At 42.3% G+C, this 16054-nt stretch overlaps 1 protein-coding gene and 1 long non-coding RNA gene across 7 annotated transcripts in view; one reads left to right on the top strand and one right to left on the bottom strand.

The window, feature by feature from the left end:
* FHOD3 (formin homology 2 domain containing 3) overlaps positions 1–16054 on the bottom strand; it is a 464855-nt gene that overhangs the window by 397882 nt on the left and 50919 nt on the right. For all 6 annotated transcript variants that reach the window (XM_077900507.1, XM_077900508.1, XM_077900509.1 and 3 more), the window contains exon 2: positions 2718–2824. In XM_077900507.1, the coding sequence (XP_077756633.1) occupies positions 2718–2824 (107 nt within the window). The remainder of the gene's footprint in view (positions 1–2717; positions 2825–16054) is intronic.
* LOC144315656 (uncharacterized) lies at positions 1253–5546 on the top strand. The gene is made up of 3 exons (XR_013381381.1): positions 1253–1413; positions 3287–4099; positions 5388–5546. It is a non-coding gene; the product is annotated as an uncharacterized LOC144315656 (long non-coding RNA).

The raw sequence follows: 16054 nt of genomic DNA, 5'->3' as shown, positions 1-16054 counted from the left end.
CTACTTTCTCCTGATGATACTTTCCAACGTATGAGTCCTGCCTTCTCATCTTGCCATAATCCATCTTAGGTTGCGGGTGCAGAAATGTGGTCAAGGTTGCACCTATCACATGGCCCCATGGCCAGGTGATGATTTACAAGGGAACAGAGAGAGAAAGTAAGTCCCAGGATCTCCTCTAGAGAGCTTGCAGCAGGGTTCCTGGCTCTTGAGGAATGGTTGTGGGGACTTTCAGCACCTGGATGCTGATGCTGAGAGTGCCAGATGATGGCAGCAAATGCGTCTTCCCCAGAGTCACGGTGCAGCCTGCTTGAGTGCTACTTGAGCCAAATCCAGTGTTTTAGCCTGGGACTGATGATGTCCTTGCATGAAACAAACTTATGTCACCAAAAGTACCAACATATATCCTGAGTAAACCTGAAATGCCTTTGCCCAGAAGCTCCTGGGATGGTCAGGTGAGTACAGACTTGGAATCAGGTCCACCTTTGTTCAAACTTGGCTCTACCATCTCCTGGCTCTGTCTTCCTGGACCTGTAATTTAAGTCCTGACCCTCAGTTGTTTCAAATGAAAAACAGAAACAATAAAATCAGTCACATGACTGTTAAGAGAATGAACTATTAAATAAACAGACCGTGAACAAGTTACCTGGTATGGTGGTTGGCATAGCAGGTGTTCCATAAATGTTATTTTCTTCCCCACTCTTTTTTTTTTTTTTTTAAGAGAGAGAGTATGTGCATGTGTTGCAGGGGGGCAGAGAGAGAGAGAATCTTAGACTCCATGCGCAGCAGGAAACCTGCCATGGGGCTCGATCTCAGGACCAAGATCATGACCTGAATCAAAATCAAGAGTCAGCACCAAGGTGCCCCTTTTTTCCCCACTCTTAACCCTTGATACTGCTATCTAATATAGGGATGCTTTCTTCCCCTAAGCTCCCATCTCCAGATCATTCACTTTTGATAAGAAAGAAAAAAATCAAACAGAGCATGGTCTTCAACTGTACTACCAGTAGAGAGATTTTTCAGGATGTTAACAATCTACTCATAAACTCCTGGTATATGCTTATCAATGAACCATGAAGTCATCCAATTAGACTGTCATCCAGCCTGAATTTTGACATCTTATATAAAGGGATAGCACTGTCAAATACTTTGTAAAAACATAGCAATGGAATTTTCCCAAGCCTATCAATCTAATAATAATTTTTTTTAATAATGATGAGTAGAATCTAGTGTGACATAATAATGACACCTTTCCTCTATGTATAGCCTGTAGTAGTCTGTCCCCAGGGTCTGTTCCCATTGGGTCCTCAGAAAACTTGGCTGGTTCCCACCAAAGATCCCGGCATTAGTGCTCATGGTCATGTTATTCAGGAATCCATTTCAGGGTCCTGCCATTTACCTGACTACCAACATTCAGTAAGTACCTATCATGTGCTGGGAAAATGCTAGATGACAGATATTCAAACAAGCCCAGTTCTGATCTATGAGATTTTTAGCAGCAGGCAACTAAGGGAGGTACTTTTAGGGGGCAAAGCACCATAAACTGTGGCAGGTGTTGAAGTTGGGGAAACCCAGAAAATCATCGGAAATACCAGAATCAGGCAGAAAACTAATGCTGAGAAGGTTCCCACTCTCCCTCATCTTGAGAGCCACTCACAAAGCATCAGCACTCACAGAGAATATTCATCTGGCTATAATCTATTTTTAACTCAGGCAGGGTAGCTTCAGAGAAACTTTTGGGGAAGTCCATGAATATCAGATTGAGACAGCTAAACTCTACTTGGAAAGCAACAGGGAATCTCTGAAGGTTTCTCAGGAGGAAGGTGATAAAATCAGAGATTGACTTGGATCTGAATGGATGAGGACAGAAAGGAAGGCAGGGGGCCCCCAATTAAAAAGCTATTTCAACGGGGATCCCTGGGTGGCTCAGCGGTTTAGCTCCTGCCTTGGCCCAGGGTGTGATCCTGGGGTCCTGGGATCCAGTCCCGAATCGGGCTCCCTGCATGGAGCCTGCTTCTCCCTCTGCCTGTGTCTCTCCTGAATAAATAAATAATTTTTTTTTAAAAAAAAAAAGCTATTTCAACAACCTAATAAATACAGGAATAGCTGACCATATGTTCATGTGTGATGAATGTGATTTTACTTTCTTTACACCTGATTTTTCATGTGTATTGTTTTATTCAGATTCACAGCAATCAAAAGTACTAAGCCATTCTAGAAGTAGGCTAAAAGTAGGTAGGCTAATTGTGATGTCAATTAATACAATTATGAATCACTTTCTCCACTGTTGTGAGTTCAAAAGGTGATATAGTATAAAATAAGCTACTAGGACATCTGCCAAGGAAATGAAATATCCAGGAAGTTATCATTAAAAACAATACTTGAAATAGTTGTCCAACTACTCAAGTCTAGAAAATATTATTTTCATTATATTTGGTTTAAAAAAAAAAAAAAACAAAAACTTAGAAGGTAATGTGCTTAATTAAACTATACCACAAATGTTCCTGCCCCTGAGTGGCCCTGTCAAGAAGAATTACTCAGAATGCAAACGGATTTGCAATTTCTACTGGTCAGGTATTTGCATCTCCCTTCCTTTGTGTGACTGTGTGTGAAGAGAAGGGTAAAGCTACGGTGGTTTCTTCCGAATATTCTAAGGCCTTAACGTACCCCCATATCTTGGAAGGTTGGGACTAGTGAGCAGGGACAACTGTTGCTCTTACCCAGCATCATCCTGGAAGCCTTCCAGCTCATCCCGTTGCTCTGCCAGGGTGGCTTCCAAGTCCAGGTAGGCGCCGTTGTGGGAGAGCTGCAGCGTGCAGTCATCGAGCTGCAAGAGAAAGAGCTTTTAAGCCGAGCCTGCTCCCGGGACACTGACCTTGTATAGAGAAGTCCCTTCAGGTTGCCCTCATGTGTTTTTTAAAATCAAGCATTATTCTGAAATTCAGATCATAACAGGCAGAGGGAGTGGGTTAGTACAAACAAATTGGGAGCCAACTACATAGTGCACGGACTGAAATGACACCTAGTAAAGGAGTGGCACTGACAGGGCCTAGGAGACGTGGACAGGGGAGTGAAGGAGTTCTTCTCCATCTGAATGATAGCATATCCAAATTACAACATACCTCAGAAGACATTTGGTCTCTTTGTTACTAGTCTTATTTTTGAAAAATTTATTTAACACTTACATGTTGCTAACTATGTCCCATGCATAATGCTAAGCATTACACCTGTTACATCATTTGACTGTCACACAAACCCTATTAATTTCTATCATTCTCCCCATTTTTAGGAAGAGTACACCAAGGCACGGAGCAAGACTACGTTACTTGCCCAGGGTCACACCTGGTAAATGGTAGTTTGATTCAAAGTCATGCTCTCGATCACTGTGCCACTCTGCATCCTCTCTACGGCCACAAGCCTACAAAGGACTTGAAAATATCATGTTTGCAAAATGCAGTACATGTCATCTTAGTGTTCGGGTGTGGCCAAGGCTGTGTCTCATGTTTGCCAACCCCATTCCTTTTTCTTCCTGGGCACAAAGACTACATATCCCAGTCTTACAGTAGGGCTAACGGCTATATAACTGAATGCTGACCAATGGAATAGTAATGGAAAGTTAAAAAAAAAAAAAAAAAAAGGCTCCCAACAGGCCTGGCCCTTAACCTCCCTGCATATCCATCCACCTTTCTTCTCCCACATACAGCCAGATGCAGAGAAGCCAGAGGCTGGATGCAAAGGCACCAAAGGAGGACTCCAAAGTCTAGAAACCAGCAAAGCCCCAGATAGGAGGAGCTCCAGCTCCTGAATCACTGCTTGGAAGAGAGCATTCAATTGCCCAGCATCCACTGCCCACCCTGGCTAGTGACAAGAGCTAGACATAAGCCTTTGCTGTGGTAAACTGTTAAGATTTTGAGGTTGTTACAGCAGCCAGCATTACATGACATTTAGAATACAGGAAAATAATTTTATCAAAGATTAACGTTCTGAGGAAATCCAACTTCACGCTTGATTTCTTGGGCTATAAGGGCTGGTCTTAGTAGTTACCTACCAGATGAGCTAACACTCCTATTCCACAATGACGGGAGATTGGGGGAAAGCAAAGGTAAATATTTAGCTACTTTAAAACATCTAGATAAATGCCTGATAATCCTCCCACTATAAGTGAGATTTCAAACAAGGAATTAGTCTCTTTTGATGCCAAAGCTTTGCTTATTATCCTCAACAAGAGAAATGTAGACTGTTGACTTATCTAGAATCAGCATCTGTAACAGGCTGCTAATTCTTATAGAGACCCCACAGCTCCTGTTTCTAGTTATCCTTAACAGAATGAAAGGAATTTGTTTTTTTTTAATTATTTGTAAGAAATACCTAGCTAAATCATTTGAAGGAGGGCTAATCCTATTTGATTCACTTGTTTTTATTTCTCTAACAAACTGGCTTCCCTTAACTCCTAAAGGCACACTGGTGAGGTTCAGCATTCTTGACTGGTATTTTATGGATGGATCATCTCATCTGAGAAAGCATTTCAACCCAAGGATCCAATTGGCCAAATTCATTGTACTGTGGTGCGAGACATACACCCAGAGTTTGGGGGGACATGCAGGGGAGCTGCCTCCCCCAGCCTTTAGAAGCAGCGGACAGGAAGGATTTCCTACAGAAGCCATCTCCTGGGCCAAGCGTCTCCCGTGGACTGCAATCATACTTGATCATTCCTAGATGGAACATTCCATTAGAAACTGGACCTGTTAACGTGTACCCTAAGCCATGTGTAGAGCTGGAATCACTGCAGCTCAGTCTTGCTTTGACCCCTTGCTGATGTTATTAACTAAGACAACTTACGGGGTCTGTCCTGTTGATAGTACCAACACTTTGGCTTATTTCTCATCCCACTTATAACCAACAGACCAGAAGATGGGGATAATAAAAGCCCTTTAAGCCATAACAATTTCTTTTGCCTCAGGCCCTAGAAATGCGTGAGCCCAGAGAAAAAGGCTTTTGGATAAAGAGTTTCTGCTTCTCCCAGGGGCCTGAGTCATTCTGAGGATGGGGTCCACACTCAGGCCAGAGAGAAAGAACCAAGTCGGAGAGGCAGTGCTGCTAGCATGGAGAGAGACAGAATGGGCACCTGTATTGGGTATAAATATTGCCACCATGGCCCATTTCAAGCTACCAAAGGGAAACCAATGAGTGTGGAGCTGGAAAAGAGACACAGAAGCCCACCAGTATATAATATTTTCACCAAACAGATACAAGAGATGTCAGAAACCTTAAAAGCATAGGTAGCAGTACAATATAACAAAACAATTAGGAAGTAACATGTTTTGAGTATTTATTACATATATTTTTTATATAACTTATTTAACTGTACGTTTATATAATTTACTTTTTAGGGGCACCTGGGTGGCTCAGCCAGTTAAGCAACTGCCTTCAGCTCAGGGTCCTGAGATGGAGCCCCACATCAGGTTCCCTGACCTGCCTGCGACTTTCCATGCTTATGCTCTCTCTCTCTCTCTCTCAATCTCTGTGTGTGTGTGTGTGTGTGTGTGTGTGTGTGTCAAATGAATAAATAAAATCTTTTTAAAAATTTACTTTTTAATAATGGCTGCATTCAACAACTGGTCACAAAATTCTGGGAATTTTGTGAGCCCCCTCCAGCCTCCCAGGTCACACTCCTTCTGACCCTCCCAGGTCATTCATTTGATGCACCCAACATGGAGGCAGCAGGGAGTGGGTAAGAGGCTGAGGACCCTGTCCCAGCTTTCACTCCTCACACCCCACCTAGCCCTATGGTTGTCTCCTCAGCTGGGGCAGAGGTGGAGCTCACTGGCCACCAGCAGATATAGCCTTGTTCTTACTGGCAACTGTGGCCAGTTTGCCCAGCATCTCCATCCCATACCTGAGGATGGAGCCTCAGATGAATACGAATATCTGGTTTTGGGACACCTGGGTGGCTCAGCAGTTGAGCATCTGCCTTTGGCTGAGGGTGTGATCCCAGTACAGGGATCGAGTCCCACATCAGGCTCCCTGTGAGGAACCTGCTTCTCCCTCTGCCTATGTCTCTGCCTCTCTCTGTGTCTCTCGTGAATAAATAAATAAAATCTTAAAAAAAAAAAAAAAAAGGAATATCCGGTTTTCCTCAACATTCACCAAGTATCTGCCCACCAAGTATCTGCCTCAGCATGCTCCTGGCCAGGCTGGAACCACAACATAACACCCCACAATCTCCCCAGCCTCCAACAACAGAATCCCAAAAGTTTAGCAGAACTGCCTGTTCTCATCATTCCTCTCCTCACATTCAGGGCATCATTACTACCATTTCCATAGTTCAATTTTAACAAAATTATATGTCAGGCACGGGCTGGGCACCAAGGAACACATAAACGCTTCCTCCCCTCAAAGATCATCTTATTGAGTAAATATAACACACAAATAGAATGCAGAAGAGAATTAAAAGCCATTTAAACCAACTGTTATAATGTGTGGAAGTTCATCCTCAGTCGTATTTCTTCCCTATAATTAGCAGCCACAGGCTCCCGGGACCCAAGCATCCTCCATGAAAATGTCCCAGTCCTCCTTCCAGAGGAAAGGCTGCCATTACTTCCTAAGTCAGTGTCACAATCCTGCTCCCCTAATTAACAGATGGGCAATTCGTGCTAGTTTTCATCAACTAAACCAGAAAAGATGAATATGTGCCTTTTAATCTGTCAGGAAGTGAGTGTGGGGAGGCCTCACAGTAGAGCTACAGGAAGGGGTCAAGTTCAGACATTGCAGCCTTTAGCGAGCGGGGACACATGTGCACCATGGGGGGTGCAACAACACGTGAAGGTGGTCACGCGGCCCAGGAAGGTACCACACAGGTCAACACACACTGCCCGCACCATTCCACCACACAAGCCCCACCTCATCAGCACACCCGAGACACCCAAGATTAATATTTAAACCATCATGTGGGCCAAGGAGTAAGAATACAGGGCTTCTTTGCTGGACCCACACATTGAAACAGTAAAATCCCTCGAAGGAGGGTCAGCTTCAGGTATCACCTTCAAAGCAAATTGGTAAGTATATCCAGCAAAATCTTCAATCTCGTCAGGGAGAAGTGTTATAAAAGAACACAACGATGTGAATAGGCAGCGAGTCAAGGTTGAATCCCACCTGGCTGTTATAAAGATTCAGACAGAACCACCCAAACTTTGCCTACACCGTGGAGGACTCTGACACCTCCCTGCCAGACCAGCTCTTGACAGGGAACCTCAATCCCTACTTACGCCAAGGCAACCTGATCCCCTCCCTTGGCCGCTCATGTCAACTGTCTTCCTGAATGACTTAAGAACTCTGGAATTTCCTGACTCCAATAATTTTCATGTCAACCCTGATCCCCTGGCAGCATGTTCCCCCCACTCCCTTCTTGGCTTTAGGTGCAGTGGCCAGGACACTGCCGGGCACTTCAGGACATAAGACAAAGCAAGGAGCCCTGGGGGAAGATAACGTTACAGGGCTGTTCCAGAAGTGCGGCGGGCAGGGAAGTCTAGCGGCAGTGACCGGGGTGTGGCAGGAAAACTTCAGATCAGGCTGCAGCCTGTAAACCTGTGGCCAGGATTCCGGGGAGGGGGGCAGGGTACTCAGGAGGGGGTCTTCACAGAGCCACACTAGGGACCCTTCCAAACACTCTGGGGTTTTGTGTCACCCCATCTTAACACACCACTAAAGCAGCCCCTCCACTCCTTGCAAAAAAGGTTGCACAGGGTCACTCTCAGGTTCTTCTGACTGTTCCTACAAAGACAGTGCAGTTCAAAAAGAAAAGGCAGACTCACCATCCTGGGGTGGGGGTGGGGGGAAGCATCTAAAACAAGGCTGATGTCACATCTCGATTTGTATATTCTTTTCTTTCCTTAATCTAGTGAAGCAGTGTGTTACTGAGGTGGTTTAATGATTACCTGGGGTTGGCAGCAGTTCTACAGGGATCCTTAGTCTAGGCAATAAAATACATTTGCATGGAACCATTCTATAAATATACATAAGGACTATCCTTTAAGCTAATTTTGGTAATAGTTCAGAAGTAGGAAAACATATGCTGATTTTTAAGAGAAAACAAAGAAAAGCTAAAATATCATTTACTAATGTCATTTGATTGGTTCCCCCCCATCCTTGCATGCACACAGCTTACAATATGATTTTGTGGTTCCTCCCATCAAGAGGTAGGTTCTTTCTCTACTCCCAGAATCGGGGTTGGCCTGTGTATTATTGCTTTGGCCAACTCAGCAACAAATATGACATAGTAGAGACGAGAGATACTTGTTCCCCTAGGGCTATCCTCTCTTACTGCTCTTGGAACTCTGCCAACGCATGAAGAAGCCAGGGTTAGTGAGCCTCTGGGATGCCTGTTTGTTCCCGCTGCCCCAGCCGACATCCTGCCAACTGCCGCACACTAAGTGAAGCCAATATGGATCATCGAGCCTCCATCTGATCTGCCAGCTGATGACAGACACATGAGAGACCAGCAGATGTCAGCCAAACTGGCCCAAACCAGAAGAACCAGCCAGGAAACCCAAAGACTTATGGGTAATATCTTATGATTGTTGCTTTAGGTCAATATCCCCTTCCCACGGCCAGCCACCTCAGCCCACAGCAGACACACAGCCCCAGGGAATACAACTTCACACTTGAAGTGCTTAGTGCCTGGATCAGTGATGGGTGAGAGGCCCACATCACCAAGGTGCTCCCTGAACACACCATGACACTACCAGCTCAATGCAGGAATGCCAGCACAATGCCCAGCCCTCAGCTGCCACAGAGCAGGCATGTCCTTCCTGGAGACCCCACTGGGGACAGAGGGCAATGGCAGACACTGGGCAGTAAGGGGGGGAGCATCAAAGGCTGGGAGAGTAGTCAGCTGAGAATCCCTCCCAGGGAAGCAGGAAGAAGCAAAAGGCAAAACAATGTATGAGTTGTGGTTCTAAGCCCTTAAAGCAGGTTCCATCGTCCCATTGTACAAAATGTACATTTAAAAGTCAAAGTATAAAGACTCTCAGGATAAGCAACTGCAAGCACAGGGCCCTTTGGACTGCACTGCTTGCACACCCACAAAGCGGGTCCCGAAAGTGGGACTGGTCCCACTACTGGCTCAGAAACAAAGCATGGCTGTGGGTCCCATCTCTCTCCAGGGCAGGCTAATTGAGGGTTCCTTGAGTGCCCCCTCTTCCAGGCTCATCCCAGCTCTAAGAGCAGTAGAAAGGCAGCACGTTTCCATTCATCAGTTCTAAGAGCACTACACCTGTTTCCCCTTCAAATGGCATTGCTGTTGCTAGGCAGTCATGAAGCTTGTGGCTTCTTTAAACTTTGTGGCTCCTTCTAAAGACAGAAGAGACGTGGAACTAGACATAGGAGACAGGCCAAAAAAAAAAAAAAAAAAGGAAAGAGAGTATTCCAATAAGCAATGACACGAGGTCCTTTCACAATTTCTTAATAAAACCTGCACAAAACCCTGGCTCGGCCATTCAAGTATCTATGGTCTATGGTTCCCCTATAACCCACGCAGACCACTACAGAGGGACGAGATGCAAAGGGATGCACATTATGGCTGCCCTCTGTCATTTCCTGAGATGTATAGTGAAGATGTGGCATGCATTTCATTGTCCTTCAAACCACAGAAAAATTTCACAATTATTCCTTTGTATATATATAATACATTTCACAATAAAAAATGATTAGTTTCATATATTGGTCCATTTTCTTAGATAAAGATCAGATGAAACTGATTCACATGATATCAGAAGAAAACAGGTCCTATTAGCTAATCCCAACAAATATTATTCAAACTTTTAAATCCTCAGGGACCCATTTAGCTTCTTTGGAACAACAAATACAATGCAGGTACTTTAATAAATGTTTTAGGGTAAAGTACACAGATTTTTTGGATATCTAGCATATATGGGTTATGAAATAATATGAATGCATTTGCTTTGAAAGAGGCTGGATTTTACTTCCTTGGAAACCTTTATTAAGTTCTGTTATTTGTGGCCACCAACTTCATCGAGAGAAGCAATGTCCTGAAATTGATTTAGGCAGTTGCCAGATTTTAAGTCAACAAAACCATGCAGCTCATCAACCAAAGGCCAGGGTTTCTGCCAAAGTCTACAAGAAAGACAAAGGCAAGATTTCTCCCATTAAGAGCTTAAGCTAAGGGGATATGATAATCTGGTAAATATTTGAATTATTTTAAAAGACTTTTTTATCATTAAATAAATAACCAAGAATGCATTAACCTTCTCTCTTAAAGAGGCTGGAATATTTACTTACATTTACAGGCACCTTTTTCCATTTTCTGTTTCACTTCAGTCAATTTGTAAAACAGCATCAGCACTAAGTTTCAGAATCCTATCTGATCCATTATCATTCACCCATTCCCTCATGCAGATTAATAATCCTTTCCTATACTCATCGTCTGTGCCAGGCACTGTGCCATGTCCTAGGGAGCCGACTCCCTGGACAGCCCAGGGAGCACCCACCGCTGTAGATAGGGCTACAAACAGCTGGTGGGACTTCAGGAAGGACAATGAGTATGTCCCCTTTGTTGTGTCTGTTCTTGTTTTCATTGCATTGACAGGTTTGGGGAACAGGGAGCTAAAGGATGCAAAAGCCCTGCCAGGGAAGGAGTGTGAGTAGGCCAGACACTGAAAGAAGGAAGCCAAGGGCTCTGGAAGAGGAGACTTCCTGGCCACTGGAGTGTTTAGGCTTGATTCTAGAGCAACAGGAAGCTGTGAAAGGATTGTAAAGGGATACATCCAGGGCCAGCTTTGCAGGACGGGGATGGAAGGGAGAAGACAAATGAAGATGCCAGTGCAGGACCTGGGGGTAATTGGAAGAGGGTTTGGACAATGGGAGGAGCTATGGGAATGGAGAGAAAAGAGGGAGAGGGCTCATTCAGGGAAAGAGAGGGGGAAGAGAAAAGGAAAAGCCAGGTGACATGGGGATTGATCAGATGCAGCAATCCCAAACAGAGAGAAGCAAAATCTTGAGTTTCTTATTTGATCAAATTAATATCTTTTAGTGATACCTTTACAAACATGAGAAACATAGGATCCAACAGTACATTAAGAAAATTATTCACCATGACCAAGTAGGATTTATCCCTGGGACACAAGGCTGGTTCAACACCCGTAAAACAATCAATGTGATTCATCATATCAGCAAGAGAAAATCCAAGAACCATATGATCCTCTCATTAGATGCAGAGAAAGCATTTGACAAAATACAGCATCCATTTCTGATCAAAACTCTTCAGAGTGTAGGGATAGAGGGAACATTCCTCGACATCTTAAAAGCCATCTACAAAAAGCCCACAGCAAATATCATTCTCAATGGGGAAGCACTGGGAGCCTTTCCCCTAAGATCAGGAACAAAACAGGGATGTCCGCTCTCACCACTGCTATTCAACATAGTACTGGAAGTCCTAGCCTCAGCAATCAGACAACAAAAAGACATTAAAGGCATTCAAATTGGCAAAGAAGAAGTCAAACTCTCCCTCTTCGCCGATGACATGATACTCTACATAGAAAACCCAAAAGTCTCCACCCCAAGATTGCTAGAACTCATAGAGCAATTCGGTAGCGTGGCAGGATACAAAATCAATGCCCAGAAGTCAATGGCATTTCTATACACTAACAATGAGACTGAAGAAAGAGAAATTAAGGAGTCAATCCCATTTACAATTGCACCCAAAAGCATAAGATACCTAGGAATAAACTTCACCAAAGATGTAAAGGATCTATACCCTCAAAACTATAGAACACTTCTGAAAGAAATTGAGGAAGACACAAAGAGATGGAAAAACATTCCATGCTCATGGATTGGCAGAATTAATATTGTGAAAATGTCAATGTTACCCAGGGCAATTTACACGTTTAATGCAATCCCTATCAAAATACCATGGACTTTCTTCAGAGAGTTAGAACAAATTATTTTAAGATTTGTGTGGAACCAGAAAAGACCCCGAATAGCCAGGGGAATTTTAAAAAAGAAAACCATATCTGGGGGCATCACAATGCCAGATTTCAGGTTGTACTACAAAGCTGTGGTCATCAAGACAGTGTGGTACTGGCACAAAAACAGACACATAGATCAATGGAACAGAATAGAGAACCCAGAAGTGGACCCTGAACTTTATGGTCAACTAATATTCGATAAAGGAGGAAAGACTATACATTGGAAGAAAGACAGTCTCTTCAATAAATGGTGCTGGGAAAATTGGACATCCACATGCAGAAGAATGAAACTAGACCACTCTCTTTCACCATACACAAAGATAAACTCAAAATGGATGAAAGATCTAAATGTGAGACAAGAGTCCATCAAAATCCTAGAGAAAAACACAGGCAACACCCTTTTTGAACTCGGCCACAGTAACTTCTTGCAAGATACATCCACGAAGGCAAAAGAAACAAAAGCAAAAATGAACTATTGGGACTTCATCAAGATAAGAAGCTTTTGCACAGCAAAGGATACAGTCAACAAAACTCAAAGACAACCTACAGAATGGGAGAAGATATTTGCAAATGACGTATCAGATAAAGGGCTCGTTTCCAAGATCTATAAAGAACTTATTAAACTCAACACCAAAGAAACAAACAATCCAATCATGAAATGGGCAAAAGACATGAAGAGAAATCTCACAGAGGAAGACATAGACATGGCCAACAAGCACATGAGGAAATGCTCTGCATCACTTGCCATCAGGGAAATACAAATCAAAACCACAATGAGATACCACCTCACCCCAGTGAGAATGGGGCAAATTAACAAGGCAGGAAACCACAAATGTTGGAGAGGATGCGGAGAAAAGGGAACCCTCTTACACTGTTGGTGGGAATGTGAACTGGTGCAGCCACTCTGGAAAACTGTGTGGAGGTTCCTCAAACAGTTAAAAATATACCTGCCCTACGACCCAGCAATTGCACTGTTGGGGATTTACCCCAAAGATGCAGATGCAATGAAACACCGGGACACCTGCACCCCAATGTTTCTAGCAGCAATGTCCACAATAGCCAAACTGTGGAAGGAGCCTCGGTGTCCATCGAAAGATGAGCGGATAAAGAAGATGTGGTTTATGTATACAATGGAATATTACTCAGCCATTAGAAACGACAAATACCCACCATTTGCTTCGACGTGGATGGAACTGGAGGGTATTATGCTGAGTGAAGTAAGTCAGTCGGAGAAGGACAAACATTATATGTTCTCATTCATTTGGGGAATATAAATAATAGTGAAAGGGAATAGAAGGGAAGGGAGAAGAAATGTGTGGGAAATATCAGAAAGGGAGACAGAACGTAAAGACTGCTAACTCTGGGAAACGAACTAGGGGTGGTAGAAGGGGAGGAGGGCGGGGGGTGGGAGTGAATGGGTGACGGGCACTGGGGGTTATTCTGTATGTTGGTAAATTGAACACCAATAAAAAAAAAAACAAACAAACATGAGAAACACGAGAGGGAAAGCTCTTGAGGGCAGAAACAGGACAGAATTGGAGTTTTTGTTGTTAAACATGTTACATCTTGGACCAGTGGAGATGCTGAGTAGAGAAATTGATTTGGGGAGTTCAGGTATAAATTCAAACATGGCAGTTGAAATCTCACAAACACACTGGTGTACCTAAAGATCACAGCTAACTCTTTGTATCTTGAAGGTGAATGGTAATCCCCTTTTTCATGCCTGGTATTGGTAATTTGTGCTTTCTCCTTTTTTTTTTTTCTCATGGTTTAGGAGAAGCCCTTCACTCATCTACTAGTCTTTTCAAAGAACCAACTTTTGATTTTATTGCTTTTCCAGTTTGTTTTTTATCTCATTAATTTTTTCCTCCTACATTCTTTGTGTTTAATATGCTTTTTTCTAGCATCTAAAATCTTACAATTTTCAGTCTTTCCTCTTTTCAATTATATGCACTTTAAACTATAATTTTCTCCTGTCACATTTAGCTACAGCCCACAATATCTGATATGCCATATTTCAAATTTTCATTATCTTCACAATATTTCCAAAATTCCAATGGGACTTCTTCTTCGATCCATGGGTTATTTAGAAATGTGTTACATACTTCTCAAATATTTAAGGATCTTCAAGTATCTTTTTTATTATTGATTTCCAGCTTAATTTCTCTGTAGTCAGCAAATATACTCTGTATGATTTCAATTCCTTGAAATTTCTTGAAATTCATCTATGACCCAGTAAACTGAATGGATATGTCCTCAACAGCCACACTGTTAAGTAGGATTCTCAGATTTCTATCCTCACTGCTTTAAATAACTTGCTTATTCTATAGAGAGGCATATTAATTTCCCAATAGAGCTGTGAATGTTTCTTTTTCCTTTTAATTTGGTCAGTATCTGATTGATTGATATTTCCTAGTGGCCTGACTCTCTTAGCAGTATGAGATTCCCTCCTTATCTCCAGTAATGTTACTTCCTTTAAGCATGACATCATCTGCTGCTAGGACAGCCAGACCACTTTTGTTAGGTTTAGCGTCACATGGTTTACTCTCTTCTAGTCTTTTACTTAAAACATTTGAAGCCCATATATGTAAGAAGTATCTCTTTTTAGTAGAACATAGTTTTTTTAATCCAATCTGACAATCTCAATTTTTTAATGCAAGTTTTTAATCAAAGTCTATTAACCTAAAGTGATTGCTGATATTTAGATTCAAACCTACATGTTCTAGTTTCCTTTTTCTTCCTTTTTTGCCATCTTTTGGATTAATCTACTATCCTTTATTACTCCATACATCCTTTGTATTTCATTTCTATTATTCTATTTACTCTTAGCTACCCATTCTTATTATTTCTTTTAGGAATTTACCCTACAGATAATCACATGGCTTCCTGAGTCAGAAGTACCTACTAAAAATGAGCATTATCACGTCCCAGACAATTTAAGGGCACTAGACCATTTGAATGTGGTCTATACCTTTTGAGATATTGAGAAATATATTTTGAAAACCATAACACAATATTGTTTCAAGCAGTTAATATTCATTTAAATTTACCCACATATTTACCTTTTCTCCTTTTTTTAAAGCTTTTATTCATGAGAGACTTAGGCAGAGGGAGAAGAAGGCTCCCTGCAGGGAACTTGATGTGGGACTTGATCCCAGGACCCCAGAATCACTACCTGAGCCAAAGGCAGATGCTCAACCACTGAGCCACCCAGGTGCCCCTACTTTTTCTCTTGCACTTCATTCCTTCCTGCATTTCTGTGCTGCCATCTGTGATCATTTCCTTCTGCCTAAAGAACTCTCTTTAGTATTTCTTTAGTGAGAGTATGCTGGCAACAAATTTCTTCAGTTCTGATTTTCTGGAAACATCCTTACTTTACCTCTATTCTTTGGGTAACTGCTTTATTGAGATATAATTCATATATCACATAACTCACTCATTTAGAGTGTACAATTCCCTGGCTTGTAGAATATTCACAGAATTGTGCCTCCATCACAACAATTTTAAAATATTCCCATCGCCCAAAAAAGAAACCACATATCCATTAGCTGTAACTCCTCATTCCCACAATCACACCCCCGTCTAGCCCCCAGAAACCACTAATCTACTTTCTGTCTTGAAAGATTTGTCTATTCTAGACATTTCATATAAATGGAATCACACAATATGTAATCTTTCGTGGCTAGCTTTTTTTCACTTAGTGTAAAGTTTTCAAGGTTCATCCATATTACAGCATTTATCAGTACTTCATTCTCTTTATTGCTAAATAATATTCTATTGCATGAATACAGCAAATTTGATTTATCCATTCTTCAGTTGATAGACATTGGATTGTTTCCACTTTTTGGCTACTATGAAGTACTGTGAACATTTGTATATAGCTTCTTATGTAGACATACATTTTCATTTCTCTTGGGTATATTTTTTAAGAAATTGCCAGACTATTTTCCAAACTGGCTAACCATTTTACATTCCCACTGAAAATGCAGAAAGGTTTCAATTGCCCCATAATTCCAAAACACTCATTTGCTTTTAGATTATAGCCATCATAATGAATGTGAAGTGCTATCTCGTGG

Source organism: Canis aureus, chromosome 6 (genome assembly GCF_053574225.1).
Source record: "Canis aureus isolate CA01 chromosome 6, VMU_Caureus_v.1.0, whole genome shotgun sequence".
NCBI classification, from domain to species: domain Eukaryota; kingdom Metazoa; phylum Chordata; class Mammalia; order Carnivora; family Canidae; genus Canis; species Canis aureus.
This window is presented reverse-complemented; position numbering and strand designations above follow the sequence as displayed.